This window comes from Moschus berezovskii, chromosome 5, assembly GCF_049115385.1.
Source record: "Moschus berezovskii isolate FMDL1 chromosome 5, NW_MosBer_1.0, whole genome shotgun sequence".
NCBI lineage: Eukaryota > Metazoa > Chordata > Mammalia > Artiodactyla > Moschidae > Moschus > Moschus berezovskii.
In genome coordinates, this window is record NC_142464.1 from 125,193,937 (window position 1) to 125,209,910 (window position 15,974).

Consider the following 15,974-nt stretch of genomic DNA (forward strand, 5'->3'; position numbering starts at 1 on the left):
TCTGTGCATGGGATTTCCCAGGCAACAATACCAGAGTGGGTTGCCATGCCCTCCTCCAGGGGATCTTCCTGGCCCAGGGATGGAACCCAGGTCTCCTGCACTGCAGGTGGATTCTCTATCGTCTGAGCTGCCAGGGAAGCCCATGCATGCATATGTGTGTATACAGTATATGCTCTGTCGTATTCTTTCCCGTGTGGTTCATCACCGGCTGTTGAATGCGGTTCCCTGAGCTGTACAGTAGGGCCTTGTTCGCTGTCTGTATAATAGTTCGCATCTCCTAATCCCAGACTTCCAGCCCAGCCCTCCCCCACTCGCCTAAACCCCTTGGCAGCCACCAGAGTGTCGTCCGTGTCTGTCTGTTTCTGTGTAGTGGGTATATTTGTCTCATATTTTAGATTCCACATCTAAGTGATATATGTCTTTCTCTTTCTGACTTGACTTTAGTATGATAACCTCTAGGTCCATCCCAGCAATTCTTTTTTTGTAAATATTTTATTTATTTAGCTGTGGGATCTAGTTCCCTGATGAGGTATGGAACTCAGGCCCCCTGCATTGGGAGCTTGGAGTCCCAGCTACTGGACCAGCAGGGAAATCCCCACACTTACTTCCTAACCCCAGGCTTGGGTAGACCCAGCCATGAGACTTGTAGGGATGTATCCCGTGCCTGTGTTTGCATGAGGGCACGCCAGCTGGAGGTGTGTGCTTGGTCAGTCTGCACTCTGGTGTGAAGCTCCAGGCTGTGGTTGAAAGGCACGGGCAGGTTCTGTGCTGCTGTGGGACACGGTATCTTACCAAGGAGTCGAAAAGCAGGCACTCGAGCAGTCCTATCAGGCCCACTAGTGGAAAAAGACATGTGCCGCAGACGCGCGCCACCACCCTGGCAAGACCCCTGGCCAGATCGTGCGCAGTGGTTGCCTCTGGAGAGTAGCAGGCTGCTGGGGGAAAAGTTTCCATTTATTTACTTCTGTGTGTTTCAAGTTTTTAGAACCATGCATGTTTGTGCTTTGTTCCAAAGCACTTAGAAGAGTACTCATTGAGGGCTGTCCATGGTGGGGAGGTTCTGGGTCCAGTGCTCCCTGCCACCCTCCCCATGTGCGCTCAGGCTCCACCCTGGCTTTCCAGAAGCTGTTTTCTCCCATGTAAGATGGACTGGCTCCTCCTGCTTCACCTCCCTTACGCACTTGTTATGGTGGAGGTTACTTTGAAAGTGGGACAGCGCAGAACCGAGTGCAGAACCCAACTGGGGGTGCTTAAAGCCAGTGGTAATCTGAAGGACTTTGGTCCGGGATATTAGTTTCCCAGAGCTGCTCTAACATAAGCTGGGTGGCCTAAGGCAATAATAGACAGGCTTCCTGGTGGCGCTGGTGGTAAAGAACCCACCTGCCAATGCAGGAGACGCAAGAGACTTGGGCTCGATCCCTGGGTCAGGAAGATCCCTTGGAGAAGGGCATAGCAGCCCACCGCAGTACTCTTGCCTGGAGAATCCCATGGACAGAGGAGCCTGGTGGGCTACAGTCCACAGCGTCACAGAGTCGGACACGACCGAGCACGCCCAGCACAAAGGCAGTAGATAACGTGGTCTACCGCTGCTCCAGAGGCCAGAAGCCCCACATCGGGCTGTGGGGGGCGGGTCCTTCTCTTCAGCTCCCAGTGGCTGCTGGCACTGAACAGCTCTTTGGAAACAGCTAAATGAAGTCACATTCCCAGGTGTCGGGGTGAGAATGTGGGCATGGCTTTGGGGGCTGCCCACCGCGGGGGACTTTCTTTCTCTCAAGAGGTTTGGGATTGCCACAGTTAGTAATTTGATGATGTAAAATGTAACATTATGAGTTTGCTTTTGAAAACAGAATTTTAGATGACGTTTCAGATAGAACTTTTGGGGCTGAAAACTCCTGAGTTAATCATCCATCCAGAAGCCAGCCTCTGAATGAACATGCTTTTTACCTACGGATGGGTGTCTGTGCCTGACTGTCTTCTGCTTTGTGATCATTTATTTCTGATGTTGATTCTTTCAGTCCGATTAGTTTAGTCGCTCAGTCGGTGTCCGACTCCTTGCAACCCCATGGACTGTAGCACGTCAGGCGTCCCTGTCCATCACCAACTCCTGGAGCTTGCTCAAACTCATGTCCATCAAGTTGGTGATGCCATCCAACCATCTCATCCTCTGTCGTCCCCTTCTCCACCTTCAATCTCTCCCAGCATCATGGTCTTTTCCAAGACCCTGAGTCAGTTCTTCACATCAGGTGGCCAAAGTAATGGAGTTTCAGCTTCAGCATCAGTCTTTCCAAAGAATATTCAGGAATGATTTCCTTTAGGGTGGACTGGTTGGATCTCCCTGCTGTCCAAGGGACTCTCAAGAGTCTTCTCCAGCACCACAGTCAGATCAGTTGTACTTTTACACCTTCTCTTTAGGAAATTGAGAGACTCTCGGAGCAGCTGGAGGAGAAGGAGCGGGAGGCGCAGCAGCTCCTGAGCCAGCCAGGGCTCGAGCGGGAGAAGGAGGTGGCCCTGTTGCGGAGGAGCGTGGCGGAGAAGGAACGGGCCCAGGCCGCCAGCCACGTCCTATGTCGCTCCCTGGCCGACGAGACCCACCAGCTGCGGCGGACCCTGGCTGCCACGGCCCACATGTGCCAGCATCTGGCCAAGTGTCTGGATGAACGCCAGGGGGCACAGGGGGCCGAGGGGGAGCAGAGCCCCGAGGTAGGCCCTGGGGTCAGCAGGCCTTGCCTTGCGCCTTGGGGAGGGTCTCGGCTGCCCGCCCTTCTGGGCATTTCCTCTAGGACGGTGGGGCCTGCAGAGTGTCACAGGAACGCAGACCTGCAGCTGCCCCCGGGGCCAGTGGGGAGGTGGCCCTGTGGTCTCTCCAGCCTCCATGAAGCACAGAGCCGGGGCAGGAGGGGTGTCCTGAGCGAGTGCTGGCGTGTGCAGTGCCTGGGCCCCCACACTCTGAGCAAGGTCGGGGGGGCCTCTGTGAGCAGCACTGGCCCAGGGGGGCCTCCAGTCTGGCTGGGCTGTCAGCTCCAGCACGGCCTGGCCCCGCTGGGGCCTTGGGCCTGGGCAGGGAGGACACGGGGCCCCGCTTGGTGCTGTGCCCCCTGCCTGGTGCTACTCGGGATGGGGCCCGCAGGCAGATAGGAGTGTGGGTGCAGGGGAGCGGGTGGGTTTCAGCATCAGGAAACCCCACCCAAGAAGTCAGGGGGCTCCTCCGGGGGCTGTCGGGAGCGGGGCTTTCGGGGTCGTGGTGGTGCCGGGGGCTGTGACAGGTTGGCTGAGAACCACGCCCTGTAATGTAGGGCGGTTGGGACGAGCCCTGCAGCCCCCTAGCAGCAGCTCTGCAGGGCACAGGGGAGGGCCTCGGTCTGAGAATCCCCGACTCCTGGTGGTGGATCCCACAAAAAGGGAACCTCAGAAAGAACAGGGCACATTTGAGAAACCGGAGTGCTCTCCGGGCAGGCAGTGCACACGTATGGTTCTGAGTCACGGGGGCCTTTCTCTTTGGGGATCTGAAAGACGGTCGTGGTTGGCCTGGGCCGAGGTTCTAAGCCGGTGTCATTTCTCAGTGCTGGTCTTGGCTGAGTCAGCGGGGTTTCCCGAGCCCGCCGGGTTAGCACACGCAGTTCCTTTGTCATTCGAGGGGAATTCTCAAAATAATGTCACCACCATCCATCCGCTTTGTTAAATGACTGAATTTCTGATGGCCTTTCAGTTACCCCGTCCACCCTGCTGGGACTGGGTCAGCACGTGGGCTTCTAGGCGTGAATCCCGCTAGCCTCGCGAGGCCCGGGGAGGTTATGTGGACAGTCAGCCCCTCAAGCTGACCGTGGTCATCTCGGACATGACACACCCGACCGGAGGAGCTGTGGGCCCGAGGAGGGGCGCCTGCTCCTGGCGGCCGTGGGCCCTGGTCCGGGAAGTTCTCTGGGCACAGCGAGCTCGGCTTCCTGCCCCCGCTCTACCCCGGCCCCGGCCCTGTGACGCTTGGCCCCCGCGTGGGGTGGGCTTGGGCGGGGCCAGGACCACCCTCCCCTCGGGAAGCGCCTGTCCTTTCCTGTCCCCGGCGCACCTGCCGCAGGGTGGCTGCGGGGCTGTCTGCGACTTGGTGCCCGCGCGGAAGGTGAGGTCACTCGGGGTCTGGTCCCTTTCTCATGCAGCCCGAGTGCGCGGACGGGGACGCCTCAGTGCACGCGGTGGTTGAGAAGTTACGGGAGGAGAACCGGGTGCTGAGGCAGAAGGTGACTCACGTGAGTGTCTGATATCGCACTCGGGCCGAGCGCCCCGCGCGGGCTGCGGGTGAGGGGCCTCCCCTCGCTGTGCCCAGGGGTCGCCCCTGCCGTGAGGTCGCTTCGGCTGATACACAGGGTCCCCAAAGGCCCGACACGTTTGCCCAAAAGGACGTGTTGGGGGTTAATTCGCGTGTTGCCGAAGGAGGTGCAGGGATCACTGTCAATCCAGTGTTCAGGCAGTGACTCCGCATCCCGGTGCTCCCCCACCCCAGGCTGGGCGGAGCCGGCCTCCACTGCGGACGGGCCTCGTATTCCGGGCAGGCTCGAGAGCGCTTTCCGGCCCCCAGGTGGAGGACCTCAACGCCAGGTGGCAGCGCTACGACGCCAGCAGGGACGAGTACGTGAGGGGGCTCCACGCGCAGCTAAAGGGCCTGCAGGTCGCCCCGGAGCCCGAGCTGATGCGGAGGGAGGTCTCCCGGCTCAACGCGCAGTTGGAGGAGAAGATGGGTGACTGCGCGGAGGCGCGGCGGGAGCTGGCTGCGGCGAGGAGCGCACGGGACGCGGCGCTGGAGCGCGTGCAGATGCTGGAGCAGCAGGTGCGGCCGGCCGTGGGCGCCGGGGGGCGGGGCCTCCTCCTCCTGACGTCATAGGGGCGGGGCCTCTTCCTAGGGGCATCAGGGGACCGGCTTCCTCCTCCTCCTCCTCCTGAAGGGGTGGGGGGCCAGGCCTCTTCCCGACGCGGGCATCCCCTCCGGCAGATCCTCGCCTACAAAGATGACTTCACGTCGGAGAGGGCCGACAGGGAGCGGGCGCAGAGCCGCATCCACGAGCTGGAGGAGCAGGTGGCCTCGCTGCAGCGCCAGGCGTCCTGGAGACAGGTACGGCCGGGGTCTCCTCTGGCGCGTTGCTCTTTCACGCATTTCGAGCCTTCCTGCGGCTGCCAAGACCTCGGTTCCGTTCCAGGCACGGCCGCTGTGCCCAGTGCCTGGAAACCTCCGGGTGGCACCTGTGTGTGTGTGTGTGTGGAGGGTGGCGTCTGCCGGCCTGTCCTGGCATCGCGCCCCAACTGGGAGCTCCTGCACGCGGCCCCTCCGTGCTGCGTGGTGGGGGTGGCCCCCACGTGGGCCTCTTCCCTCGTGGGCACAGGCGGGAGGTTCGGACCCCTCAGTTGTCCTCGGCACGTCCTCGTTCGGGCCTCGGCACCAGGCAGAGTGAAGGTGCGGGTCCTGCACGGTGACGGACGTGGCTGCAGACGCTGGAGCCGAGACCAGCCTCGGGAGCGGACTCCTGCCTTTTCCTAGGATTCTCGTGAGCCAGTCTCCTGCCGGATCCACACGGGGAGCAGATCTCCCAGGTACTTAGAGACCGACGCTTTGGAGCCTGTGGCGGCCGGTGGCCGGAGGCCTGGGACGGGATCCCAGTGGCTGGACCTCCCCACAGAGGGCGGGTGCTCGGGAGTGCCCCAGAGAGGCCAGGGGGACCTGCAGTGCCCCCACTGCCTGCAGTGCTTCGGCGACGAGCAGGGTGAGGAGCTCTTCAGGCACGTGGCCGAGTGCTGCCAGTGAGCCCGGCGGCCCAAGGCGGGGGCCCTGCATCAGGGTTGCGGGGGCCCCGCAGCAGGATCGCGGCACCAGCACAGGCTGGGGGTGCTTCTGAGCCTCCGTCTCGGCTGCTCTTGGTTCAGCAGGAACTTGTGGTGGGGCTGGTAGCAGAGGTAGGGGTTGGAGCTTCTAGTGTGGAGCTGGTCTTCCAAGCGGCCAGGCCAAGGCCACAAGTGGACTTGTGGGCATGCTCTCTGGCCAGCATGTGGCTTTGCCCCCCGGGAGGCGTGGAGCCGAGCACTGAGCTGCACTGAGACACGCTGCGCTGCACTAGTGTTTGCCACACCCCCAGAAGTTGAACATGATCATGTGACGATTTTGTAATAAACGGACTTGCTAAGCGGCTGCCCCGAGTGTGTGTGGAGGACTGGGGCGCAGGGGCCTGGCCACACTTCCACCTGGGCCTGAATTAGCTGCCGAGGAGACACAGCCTCCGGAGCCCTGTCGTCCAGCTCAGGCAGGAGTCGGGGACAGGCTGAGGGCAGAGGAGAGCCCTGTAGGGCGGTGCAGGGCCATGGGGCCTGTCGCCCTGCCAACCCACAGGAGAGCCAGCAAGTAGGGGCTCCTCTTGCCCTCGGTGCGGGTGGGGAGGCGTCACAGCAGCGGGGACACAGCTGGGGTCTGAACCCCCGCCGCTGGCCCCCGGCCCGCTGCGCGGTCTGCGCTCCCCTCTGCCTGGAGCAGCAGCTGCCACGCGGGTGCCAGTGCTGGCCCTCCCACCTGGGTGCACATGCACCCTCTCTCTTTGGTTCTGCCCTCCTCCGGGAGTAGTTGAGGTGTTGACCCCTCTGTGGGAGTCCCCACGACCCCCAGCGTCAGGAGCCTGACTGGAAGCCATCGGTCTCCAGCGTCTCGGGGAGCCTCCATCCTCAGGAGCTGGGGACTTGGCAGACACCCAAGCACTGCTTAGAGAGAAAGGAGCCACAGGAGGGGAGCCCTCAAATTCTTGGCTGACCCTGAACCGGGCAGGCTGAGAATAAGACTCCACGAATCCTGCGGCAGGAACAAGGCTGGAAGGCAGGACGGGCGGAGCAGAGGCCCCAGCGGGTGTCCCTCAGGGTTAGAGGGGGCGGCTTCATCCTCGGTTTTCCTTTGAAACCCTGAAGGGGTCACATTTTAGGAGTAAAGTTGACACCTTAGGGCAAATCCAAAACATCCCTCTCTTCCAGGTAGCCAACCAGTAATCCACAGGCCTGCTGGACAAAACCCATTTTTCTTCAGACACAAGTAACAGAATCCACAGTCCAATACACAGTAACAAGTTCTAGACGTGTGGGGGAAGAGGCGCAGTGAAGGCAGAGCCACACAAACACAAGCTAGCACATGTCTCGCAGCAGACGGTGCAGCAAGAAAAAAGGGTGCTATGGAGATTGCCGAGGCTGGTCAGGAGTAATTCTGGATGGAAACACAGAGAGGAGGGCAGAGCGTGGGGATGAGTGGGCGTGGATGAGTACTGATGGTTTAAAACAATGATGTCTTGAAGGTTTCAGACATGCAGACAACCGTGAAAGCTTCCTAGGCGGGGGAGCAGAGCGCTTAAGCAACTCACACAGTTAGAGGGTATAAGGATTTTGCGTTGATTTACGGTAGACCAATGAATTACAGGAGCAGACTACCATCAGGGCAACACTGACGCAGTGCTGGAAATGCTTCATGAGAAGTTACAGCGGGGTCTCCCGGGCCGTCCGGTGGTGGAGACTCGACTCTCTTCACTCGGCTGCCCCGGGTCCTAGTCACAGCACTGCAGGGCCTTCAGCCTTGGGCGCAGCGTTCAGGGCCTTCAGTTGCGACATGTGGACTCTCAGTTGTGGCAAGTGGAAATCTAGTTCCCTGATCAGGGATGGAATCTGGGCCCCCAGCACTGGAAGCGTGGAATTTTAGCCACTGGACCATCAGGGAAGTCCCCAGACTCTACTTCTAATGCAGGGACCTGGGGTTTGATCCCTGGTTGGGGATAAAAATCCCAACATATGCGGCAATAAATAAACTTACCAAATCCTCTGAGTAACAACGATTGTCACAGTGGATGAAAATAAGTCTTGCCTGTGTGCCCATCAGAAAAGACGAAGACTCACCACACCAACATTAACCAGGAAAATCAGACAGTGCACTTTAAGACAAAAAACACTACCAGAAACAAAGATCAACGTCACACAGTCATAAAAGTGTAAATTTATCAGGGGTATATAATATACCCAGATTTGCGTAGAGCTAATAATACCAATATAAAGCATAAGAGCTAGATAAATACATAATCATAGTTGGAAATTTTAACATACCTCTCTCAGTAACTGAAAAAAGTGGGGGGGAAAATCGGTAGGGATATAGAAGATTTAACCAAAAAATCTACCTGGCCTAATTCATGTGTAGAATGTAAGTTACACCTGACAAGCACTAACTAATTCTCTTCAGGTGTACATGGAATGCTTCCAAGAGAGACAAATTAGTCACGACAATATTCCAGAGATCCTAATCACGGAATTTGTGATTGCTGACCACTAAGATTAAACCACAGTCCAGCAAAAGAATGATAACTAATAAACTCCTAGCGTATTTCTAAATGATCCATGGGAAAAATATATACAGTGGAAACTGAAAATATTTTGAACTGAGTATAAATGACAATACAAGTTGCTAAAAATTATGGAATACAGCGAAAGCAGGGGAAAGGTAACAGCTCCGAAGGCGTGTGTGAGGATGAAGGGATGTGAGACTTCAGTGATCCAAGTGCTCGTCTCAAGACGCAGGGAAAGAGCCGCAAATTTAGCCCAGAGAAAATGGAAGGACATAATAAAAGAGCAGAACCAATGAAATGGAAGACAGACAGAAACCATCAATGCCAAGGGTTAGCTCTTTTACATAGTTACGAGACGGATAAACCCACAGCATGACTCATGAAGAAAGAAAACGTAAATTGCTAAAATCCAGAGTCAAAGATGAGCATCACTGCAGATCTCTAGGGCGTTAAAAAGATGAGGCACATGACAGCGTAGATGAAATGGATCGAGTCCTTCAAACACACAGCTCCCTAAAACTGAAGGAACAGAAAACCTCAACAGCCTTATATCACGTAAACAGATTGAATCTGTAATTAAAGGTCTTTTCACAAAGGAAATTACAGTCTCAGATGACTCACTGCTGAATTCTTCCTAACGTCTAAGAAAGACATAGCAGTATCCTACAGACTCAGGGAACAAAATAGGAATGGTCCCTAACTCATGAGAGCAAAACGCAAGAAAAACAAGGCACGAAGGAAAGTGACAGATTACCCTCGAATGTAGAGGCAAAAGTCCTAAATAAAAAGTATAACCAAGTGCCATTTTTATTATAGGAATATAAGATTGCTTGACATTAAAAAAATAATGCACCATAACAACAGACCAAACAAAAACAACCACCCCATATAATCATCTCAACAGAAGCAAAAAAAGCATATGATAAAATTCAATACCCACTCACGACACCACCAGCCGGCAAACTAGGAGTAGGGCAGTTTCCTCAGTGTGACCGAGGTGTGTCCGGAAGAACCTGCAGCCGACTCCCCGCGTGACGAAGCCTCCTCTCCCCGAGGAGGGCCCATCAGGCAAGGTGCTCACTGTTCTTCCTGCAGTTCCACCTGGTACAGGAGGTGCCCAGTGCAATCGGGCAATAAAATGAAGACTAGAAAAACTGGAAAAGAAGAGATAAAACTGGCCCTACTCACAGATGACAGATGGTGTATGTAGAAAACCCTCAGGGGCCTTCAGAAAACAGTTTAATCAGGAAGTCGACAATCTCAAGAGACAAAGATGTCTGAATGTATGAAACATCTGTGGTATTCCTGTATGTTTTCAACCGACAGAAAAGCCAGTTAAGAAGACCTGCTGTGAGTTGAATTGTGTCTCCCCCCAAAAATTAGTTCACCAAAAAATGTTGAAGTCCTAATCCCCAAAATCAGAAAGAGGGTCTTTGCAGGTGTAACCTAAGGTGATGTCCTGCTGCACTGGGGTGGACCCCAAATCCAGAGAACTGCGTCCTTTTAAGAAAAGGGCAAGAGGCAGACATGAGAGAGAACACCATGTGGAGACAGAGGCCAGGACTGGACTGATGTGTGGACAAGCCAAGGACACCAGTGACCACAGGAAGCTGGGAGAGCAGCACGGAGGAGCTTTCTCCTCACAACCCGTAGAAGAGACCAGGTCTGCTGACACCCGAATTCTAGATTTAAATCTTCCAGAACATGGAGAATACATTTCTAAGCCATGTAGTTTATGGCACTTTGTTATGGGAGCCTCAGAAAACTAATGCATCACTTTACTTCAGTTCAGTCGCTCAGTCGTGTCCGACTCTTTGCGACCCCATGGACTGCAGCACGCCAGGCCTTCCTGTCCATCACCAACTCCCGGAGTTCACTCAGACTCATGTCCATTGAGTCAGTGATGCCATCCAACCATCTCTTCCTGTCGTCCTCTTCTCCTCCTGCCTTCAGTCTCTCCCAGCATCAGGGTCTTTTCCAGTGAGTCAGTTCTTCACATCAGGTGGCCAAAGTAGTGGAGCTTTAGCTTCAGCATCAGTCCTTCCAATGAGTATTCAGGACTGATTTCCTTTAGGATGGACTGGTTGGATCTCATTGCTGTCCAAGGGACTCTCAAGAGTCTTCTCCAACACCACAGTTCAGAAGCATCAATTCTTCGGCGCTCAGCCTTCTTTATGGTACAACTCTCACATCCAGACATGACCACTGGAAAAAGCATGACTCTGACTAGACGGACCTTTGTCGGCAAAGTAATGTCTCTGCTTTTTAATATATTGTCTAGGTTTGTCATAACTTTTCTTCCAAGGGGCAAGTATCTTTTAATTTCATGGCTGCAGTCACCATCTGCAGTGATTTTGGAGTGCAAGAAAATAAAGTCAGCCACTGTTTCCATTGTTTCCCCATCTGTTTGCCATGAAGTGATGGGACCAGATGCCATGATCTTAGTTTTTTGAATGTTGAGTTTTAAGCCAGCTTTTTCACTCTCCTCTTTCACTTTCATCAAGAAGCTCTTTAGTTCTTTGCTTTCTGCCATAAGGGTGGTGTCATCTGCATATCTGAGGTTACCGATATTTCTCCCGGCAATCTTGATTCCAGCTTGTGCTTCATCCAGTCTGGCATTTCTCATGACGTACTCTGCAGGTAAGTTAAATAAGCTGGGTGACAATATACAGCTCTGACGTACTCTTTTCCCAATTTGGAACCAGTCTGTTGTTCCATGTCTGGTTCTAACTGTTGCTTTTTGACCTGCATACAGCTTTCTGAGGAAGCAGGTCAGGTGGTCTTGTATTCCCATCTCTTGAAGAATGATCCACACAGTCAAAGGCTTTTGCATAGTCAATGAAGCAGATGTTTTTCTGGAACTCTCTTGCTTTTTCAATGATCCAGTGGATGTTGGCAATTTGATCTCTGGTCCCTCTGCCTTTTCTAAATCCAGCTTGTACATCTGGAAGTTCCTGATTCATGTCTTGCTGAAGGCTAGCTTGGATTTTGAGCATTACCTTGCTAGCGTGTGAGATGAGCACAATTGTGAGGTAGTTTGAACATTCTTTGGCACTGCCTTTCTGTGGGATTAGGATGAAAACCTAGAAAACCACTAGGCCATTCAGATATGACCTTAAATCCCTTATTACAGCGGAGGTGACAAATAGATTCAAGGGAACAGATCTGGTAGACAAGAGTGCGGAGACAGACCTGTGGACGGAGCTTGGTAACGCTGACCAAGAGCATCCCCGAGAGAAAGATGCAGAAAAGCGAGACGGCGAGGCAGGAGCCTTACAGACAGCTGAGCGAGAGACGCCAAAGGCCAAGGAGAAAAGGAGAGACACGCCCGTCCGAATGCAGAGCTCCAGGGAACAGTGCGGAGGTAAGAAAGCCCTCCTCAGCAATCGATGCAAATAGAGGAAAGCAACAGAATGGGAAAGACTAGAGATCTCTAAGAAAATCAGAGATAAAAAGGGAACATTTCATGCAAAGATGGGTTCAATAAAGGAACGAAACTGTATGGACCTAACAGACGCAGAAGAGATTGAGAACAGGTGGTAATAATATACAGAAGAACTATTCAAAAAAGAGCTTCACGACCCAGATAACCACGCTGGGGTGATCACTCACCTAGAGCCAGACATCCTGGAGTCCGAAGTCAAGTGGCTTAAGAAGTATCAGTAGAAACAAAGCTGGTGGTGATGGAATTCCAGTTGAGCTCTTTCAGATCCTGAAAGATGATGCTGTGAAAGTGCTGCACTCAAATGCCAGCAAATTTGGAGAACTCAACAGTGGCCCCAGGACTGGAAAACGCTGGTTTTCATTTCTGGTCGTTTCTATGTTTTGTCATTGAGTCCACAGGTATTCCCTTCCAGACTTCCTAATCGACTGTCACTTGTATCTCGGGTGATTTTCATTTTAGACACTGTATTTTTCTCCCTTCGGATCTGGATCTTTTTTTATAGCTTCCGCTTCTTCATCTTGTTTACATTTTCCTTTATATGCTTGAGCACAGTTGTAAGATTTTAACAGTCATCCTAAGGTTCTTGTCCGCAGATTCACCGTCTTTGGTTCTGTTTCTGTTGCTTGTTTGATGTTCCTTCTGCTTATGGCTTATAGTTTCATCCTTGGCATGGCCTGGATCCTAACACTTTGAACTGTACTTTGTCGTGCGGGACAGTTTTGTTTAAGTACTGTCGGGCTTTGTTCCGGCAGGCAGAGAAGTGAATACTTAGGACCGGTTTGCTCCTTCTGAGGCTCGTGTTTGGCCTTAGATTCCACCCAGGGGTAGCTGAACCCCAGTGCTGAGGTCAGACCCCACGGAGGACTCCACGCCAGTGCCCGCATGTCCCCGGTCTCTGCGCCCTGGGTGGTGGAAGCTCCCCCTGGGCTTATGGAATTTCTGCCACATGCGCACAGATCGGTAGATCCCTGTGTGCAGCGCCCCCCTGTCTGGAAGCTCCAGGCCCCCCAGGATGCTGGTCTGCTGGGCTCCTCCCAGTGCTGGGCCTGGAAGTGGCCTCCAGGCAGGAAGTGGGGACCCTTCCCTCAGGAAACACTGCTCCAGCACCAGAAGCAGCGCGTAAGACCTTGCCCTGGTTTCACAACTGCTGACGGCCCGAGCTCAGCTCTGCGGCTGCTCTTCTGCCCAGACAGCGTCCGGAGTCGCAGCCCCAGCTCAGTGCGCTCAGCCCGTGGCTGACACTGCGCAGTGCCTGCCTGCCCGCCCACCTCTGCCAGGCGTCCTGTTTGGGGAGCAAGTCCTGCCGAGCTCAGACTGTTCCGAATTTCCTCCCCCCGGCACGGCTGTTTCCCCTAACGCTGAATGGTGGATCCCAAAGGAACAGTGACTGCCTGATCGTGAAGACGAAGCAGGAAGTCACTGCCATTCTGTCGTTCTCTGCGATGACTTAGAGGTTTCGTGGTGAAGACAGTAAAACAGTATAAACTGTGCAATGTTTTTTCTTCTTAAAAAAAAAAAGAATGTGTTAGTAAAATTGAGCAGTGCCACGTTTTGGTCTCTTGATGGGATGAGGATGTAGGTGGCAGGTTTCAATAAAAGCCCACTTTGCTGTTTCTCCTCCAGCCGCAGTCACTTTACTCTGCCTACAGCTCGCTCACCCCTGCAACCAGACGAGGCTCTCCAAGGCTGGGCCCAGGCTGAGCAGTGACCTCGCTGGGCACACGTGGGGCTCCCTCCACAGGCCTGGCCCCCGTGCCCCCAGCGGTAACTGCAGTGACCGGGAGAGGACCCGGCCTCACCTCGGGGCCTGAATCCACCCTCTTTCTTGTTCCCGAGACGCCCCCCCACTGGGGGACCAGGAATGCCAGAGGTGGTCCTGTGGGTCAGCTGGCTTCCAGGAGAAGGCATGCAGGGCTCAGGAGGCCGAGAGGCGGCAGGCCTGTCAGGTGGAGTGGGTGTGGAAGGTGGGGGGCACCCAGGGAACAGGGGCACGGCTGGTCTGAGTTCAGCCGGGAAGGGAGGCACCTGGCCCTGGTGGGGTCCAGAGAGGTAGCAGGGTCTGTGCCTCTCTGAGGACCCCCTGCCATGGTCACGGCCCGGCGTCAGTCTCTCCCTTTGTCGGACCATCCGACGCCCCGGAAAGACCAGCCCGCCACACAACCAAACCGCCCCTGCCTGCTGCCTTCACCTGCTCCCTGCAACTGCCGCCCCCCGCCGGACCCCGGTCAGGGCCGCCCCAGCAGCAGAGCCACGCGAGCCCCTCCCTGCCCCCGGCCACCCTCATCCGCCCCTGGGCCTGGTCTGGGACTCAGACCGCGGTCCCGTCTGCATGGCCCGTGAGGGGAGGCCTCCCGTGGTGACCACCGTGGCCCCGTGCCCACGCTCCGAGCTACTCGCCACCTCTCAGCCCGCTCCTGGCAGCCTGCTCCCTGGACGCCCCGGGGAACGTCAGATGCCGCCGGGGCCGGGCCCCCCACCTCGCCAGCGAAGAGCCAGACCGAGCTGTTTCCACACAGAGGTGGGCTCTCACCGCATCCCCTCCGTCAGGGACGTGCGTGGAAGCCGCTTCACCTGGGGGCCGGGAGCAGCGGGAGCTGCAGAGTGTTCTAGGGGGTGAGGGAAGCCAGGCCGCGAGCAGACAGCAGCTCCTGCAGCTCCTGCTGACGGAGTGCAAGAGCCGCCTCTCACTGCGCCCCGTTAGGCGTTCACGGTTCACCACGTCGCTGTCAGAGCCCCAACCCCCAGGCCGCGGGGAAGCCCACGTCCGTCTGCTGTTCCCCCCGCCCTCCTCCACTGCCCCCGACGGTGCCGAGTGCCCGGCTGGGCGGTGCTGGCCCGTGGATGGAGGGCGGGGAGGATGCCAGGGCTGTGAGACGGCACGGGCGGGACCCGCTCACCCCCCGACCCCTGACCCCGGCACAAAGCAACCAGACCAGGCCTCCTGCTGTACTAATGTATTCCATCTTTCAAAAAGAAAGACATGATTTTAATATTACTTAACAATATGTTAAAAAAGTAGCCAGGCAGGCTCCGTGTTAATACAGTTGTACACTCTACAGACTTCATGGTGTGAGTACTGGTGGGCGCTTGCTCGGAACGGTCTCGTTCTGCGGGGTCTTACACAAGCTGGCTACAAGTCGGGGGTCAGACACGGACGCGCGACGTGTACACTCTGGACAGTGGGCTGTGGAGGACGGCAGGCCCGCCCGCCCGGGCCCTCGGGTGGCCGTGGGCGGAGCTAAGCGGAGCCCCCCAGGGGCAGGTGGCGGGGCGGGGCGAGACGCACACGAGCTCACAGCGTGGCCGAGCAGCAGGCTCACGCACAGACAACACGCACACGAGCTCACAGCGTGGCCGAGCAGCAGGCTCTCGTCGGGGGGGCTGGGCCGGCCACGGCGCCGCCCTCTCCAGCATCCTCGTTCAGTGGGCAGCAAAGGTGGCTTTTTTCAAGCTGAAGTTGGACCAGTTGATGGACAGTCTCTGTCGGGTCTGCCTGGCAGAATCCAAACAGAACCTAGAAAACAACAAGCCGCACAGTCATGGGGGCGCGGCCCAGCCTGGCCGGAGCTGAGACCCCCCAGCACCCCCGACCCCCCTGGCTCCCGGCGGGGACCCGACGCCACCGCCGCTAGGGAGGACGGTTCCTCTCGGTCTTCAGGCAAAGGGCCTGGCCTGGCCCTGCCGCGGCCCGCAGCCTGCCCTCCCTCACCCACGAGCCACAAGGGTGTGACGTGAAACGCGAGTCTGCCCCGGGACACACAACACTTGTCCCCCCCAGCCCTCGGGGCAGCTCAGCGCAGCCCGCGCCCCCAGGCCCCCAGCCCATCTGCTCTGCAGCTGGTTCCCCGGCAGTGACGGCCAAGTTCTGCACTCAAAGAGGGAAAGGATGTTTTCTTTCAAAAGCTTTTGCAACATTTCTGAAATCCTCACCCTTTCCACACTGATGAGTTACCAAGAATTTGAATTAAACCAGAAAATGGTACAGCTGTCCCTCGTCCAGCAGGGGGCGGCGTTCCTGCCTCATCCAGGGTTAATCTCAGAGCTGCAGCCCAGAGGACTCTGTCCAGGGAGGGGACGCCCCTGGTCAGCCTGCCCCCCCGGCGAAGGGCTGCACCGTCTCCCAGAACCCAAACCCCGAGTCCAGTGAGGCTGCCTTTTAGAGCTTCCAGAAGCTTCCACTCTGCTGCCTC

General features: G+C 56.1%; 2 protein-coding genes across 4 annotated transcripts in view; one reads left to right on the plus strand and one right to left on the minus strand.

The window, feature by feature from the left end:
- Positions 1-6,169, plus strand: part of TNIP2 (TNFAIP3 interacting protein 2) — a 29,902-nt gene extending 23,733 nt beyond the window's left edge. Inside the window, exons 2-6 of one of the 2 annotated variants that reach the window (XM_055434564.2) lie at positions 2,413-2,700; positions 4,152-4,241; positions 4,496-4,819; positions 4,982-5,101; positions 5,525-6,169. In XM_055434564.2, the coding sequence (XP_055290539.1) occupies positions 2,413-2,700; positions 4,152-4,241; positions 4,496-4,819; positions 4,982-5,101; positions 5,525-5,788 (1,086 nt within the window). In that variant the 3' untranslated portion in view covers positions 5,789-6,169. The remainder of the gene's footprint in view (positions 1-2,412; positions 2,701-4,151; positions 4,242-4,495; positions 4,820-4,981; positions 5,102-5,524) is intronic. The other variant, XM_055434565.2, reaches the window with a different exon arrangement.
- Positions 6,170-14,741: 8,572 nt separating this feature from the next.
- Positions 14,742-15,974, minus strand: part of FAM193A (family with sequence similarity 193 member A) — a 149,963-nt gene continuing 148,730 nt past the window's right edge. For both annotated transcript variants that reach the window (XM_055434559.2, XM_055434563.2), the window contains exon 20: positions 14,742-15,298. In XM_055434559.2, the coding sequence (XP_055290534.2) occupies positions 15,205-15,298 (94 nt within the window). In that variant the 3' untranslated portion in view covers positions 14,742-15,204. The remainder of the gene's footprint in view (positions 15,299-15,974) is intronic.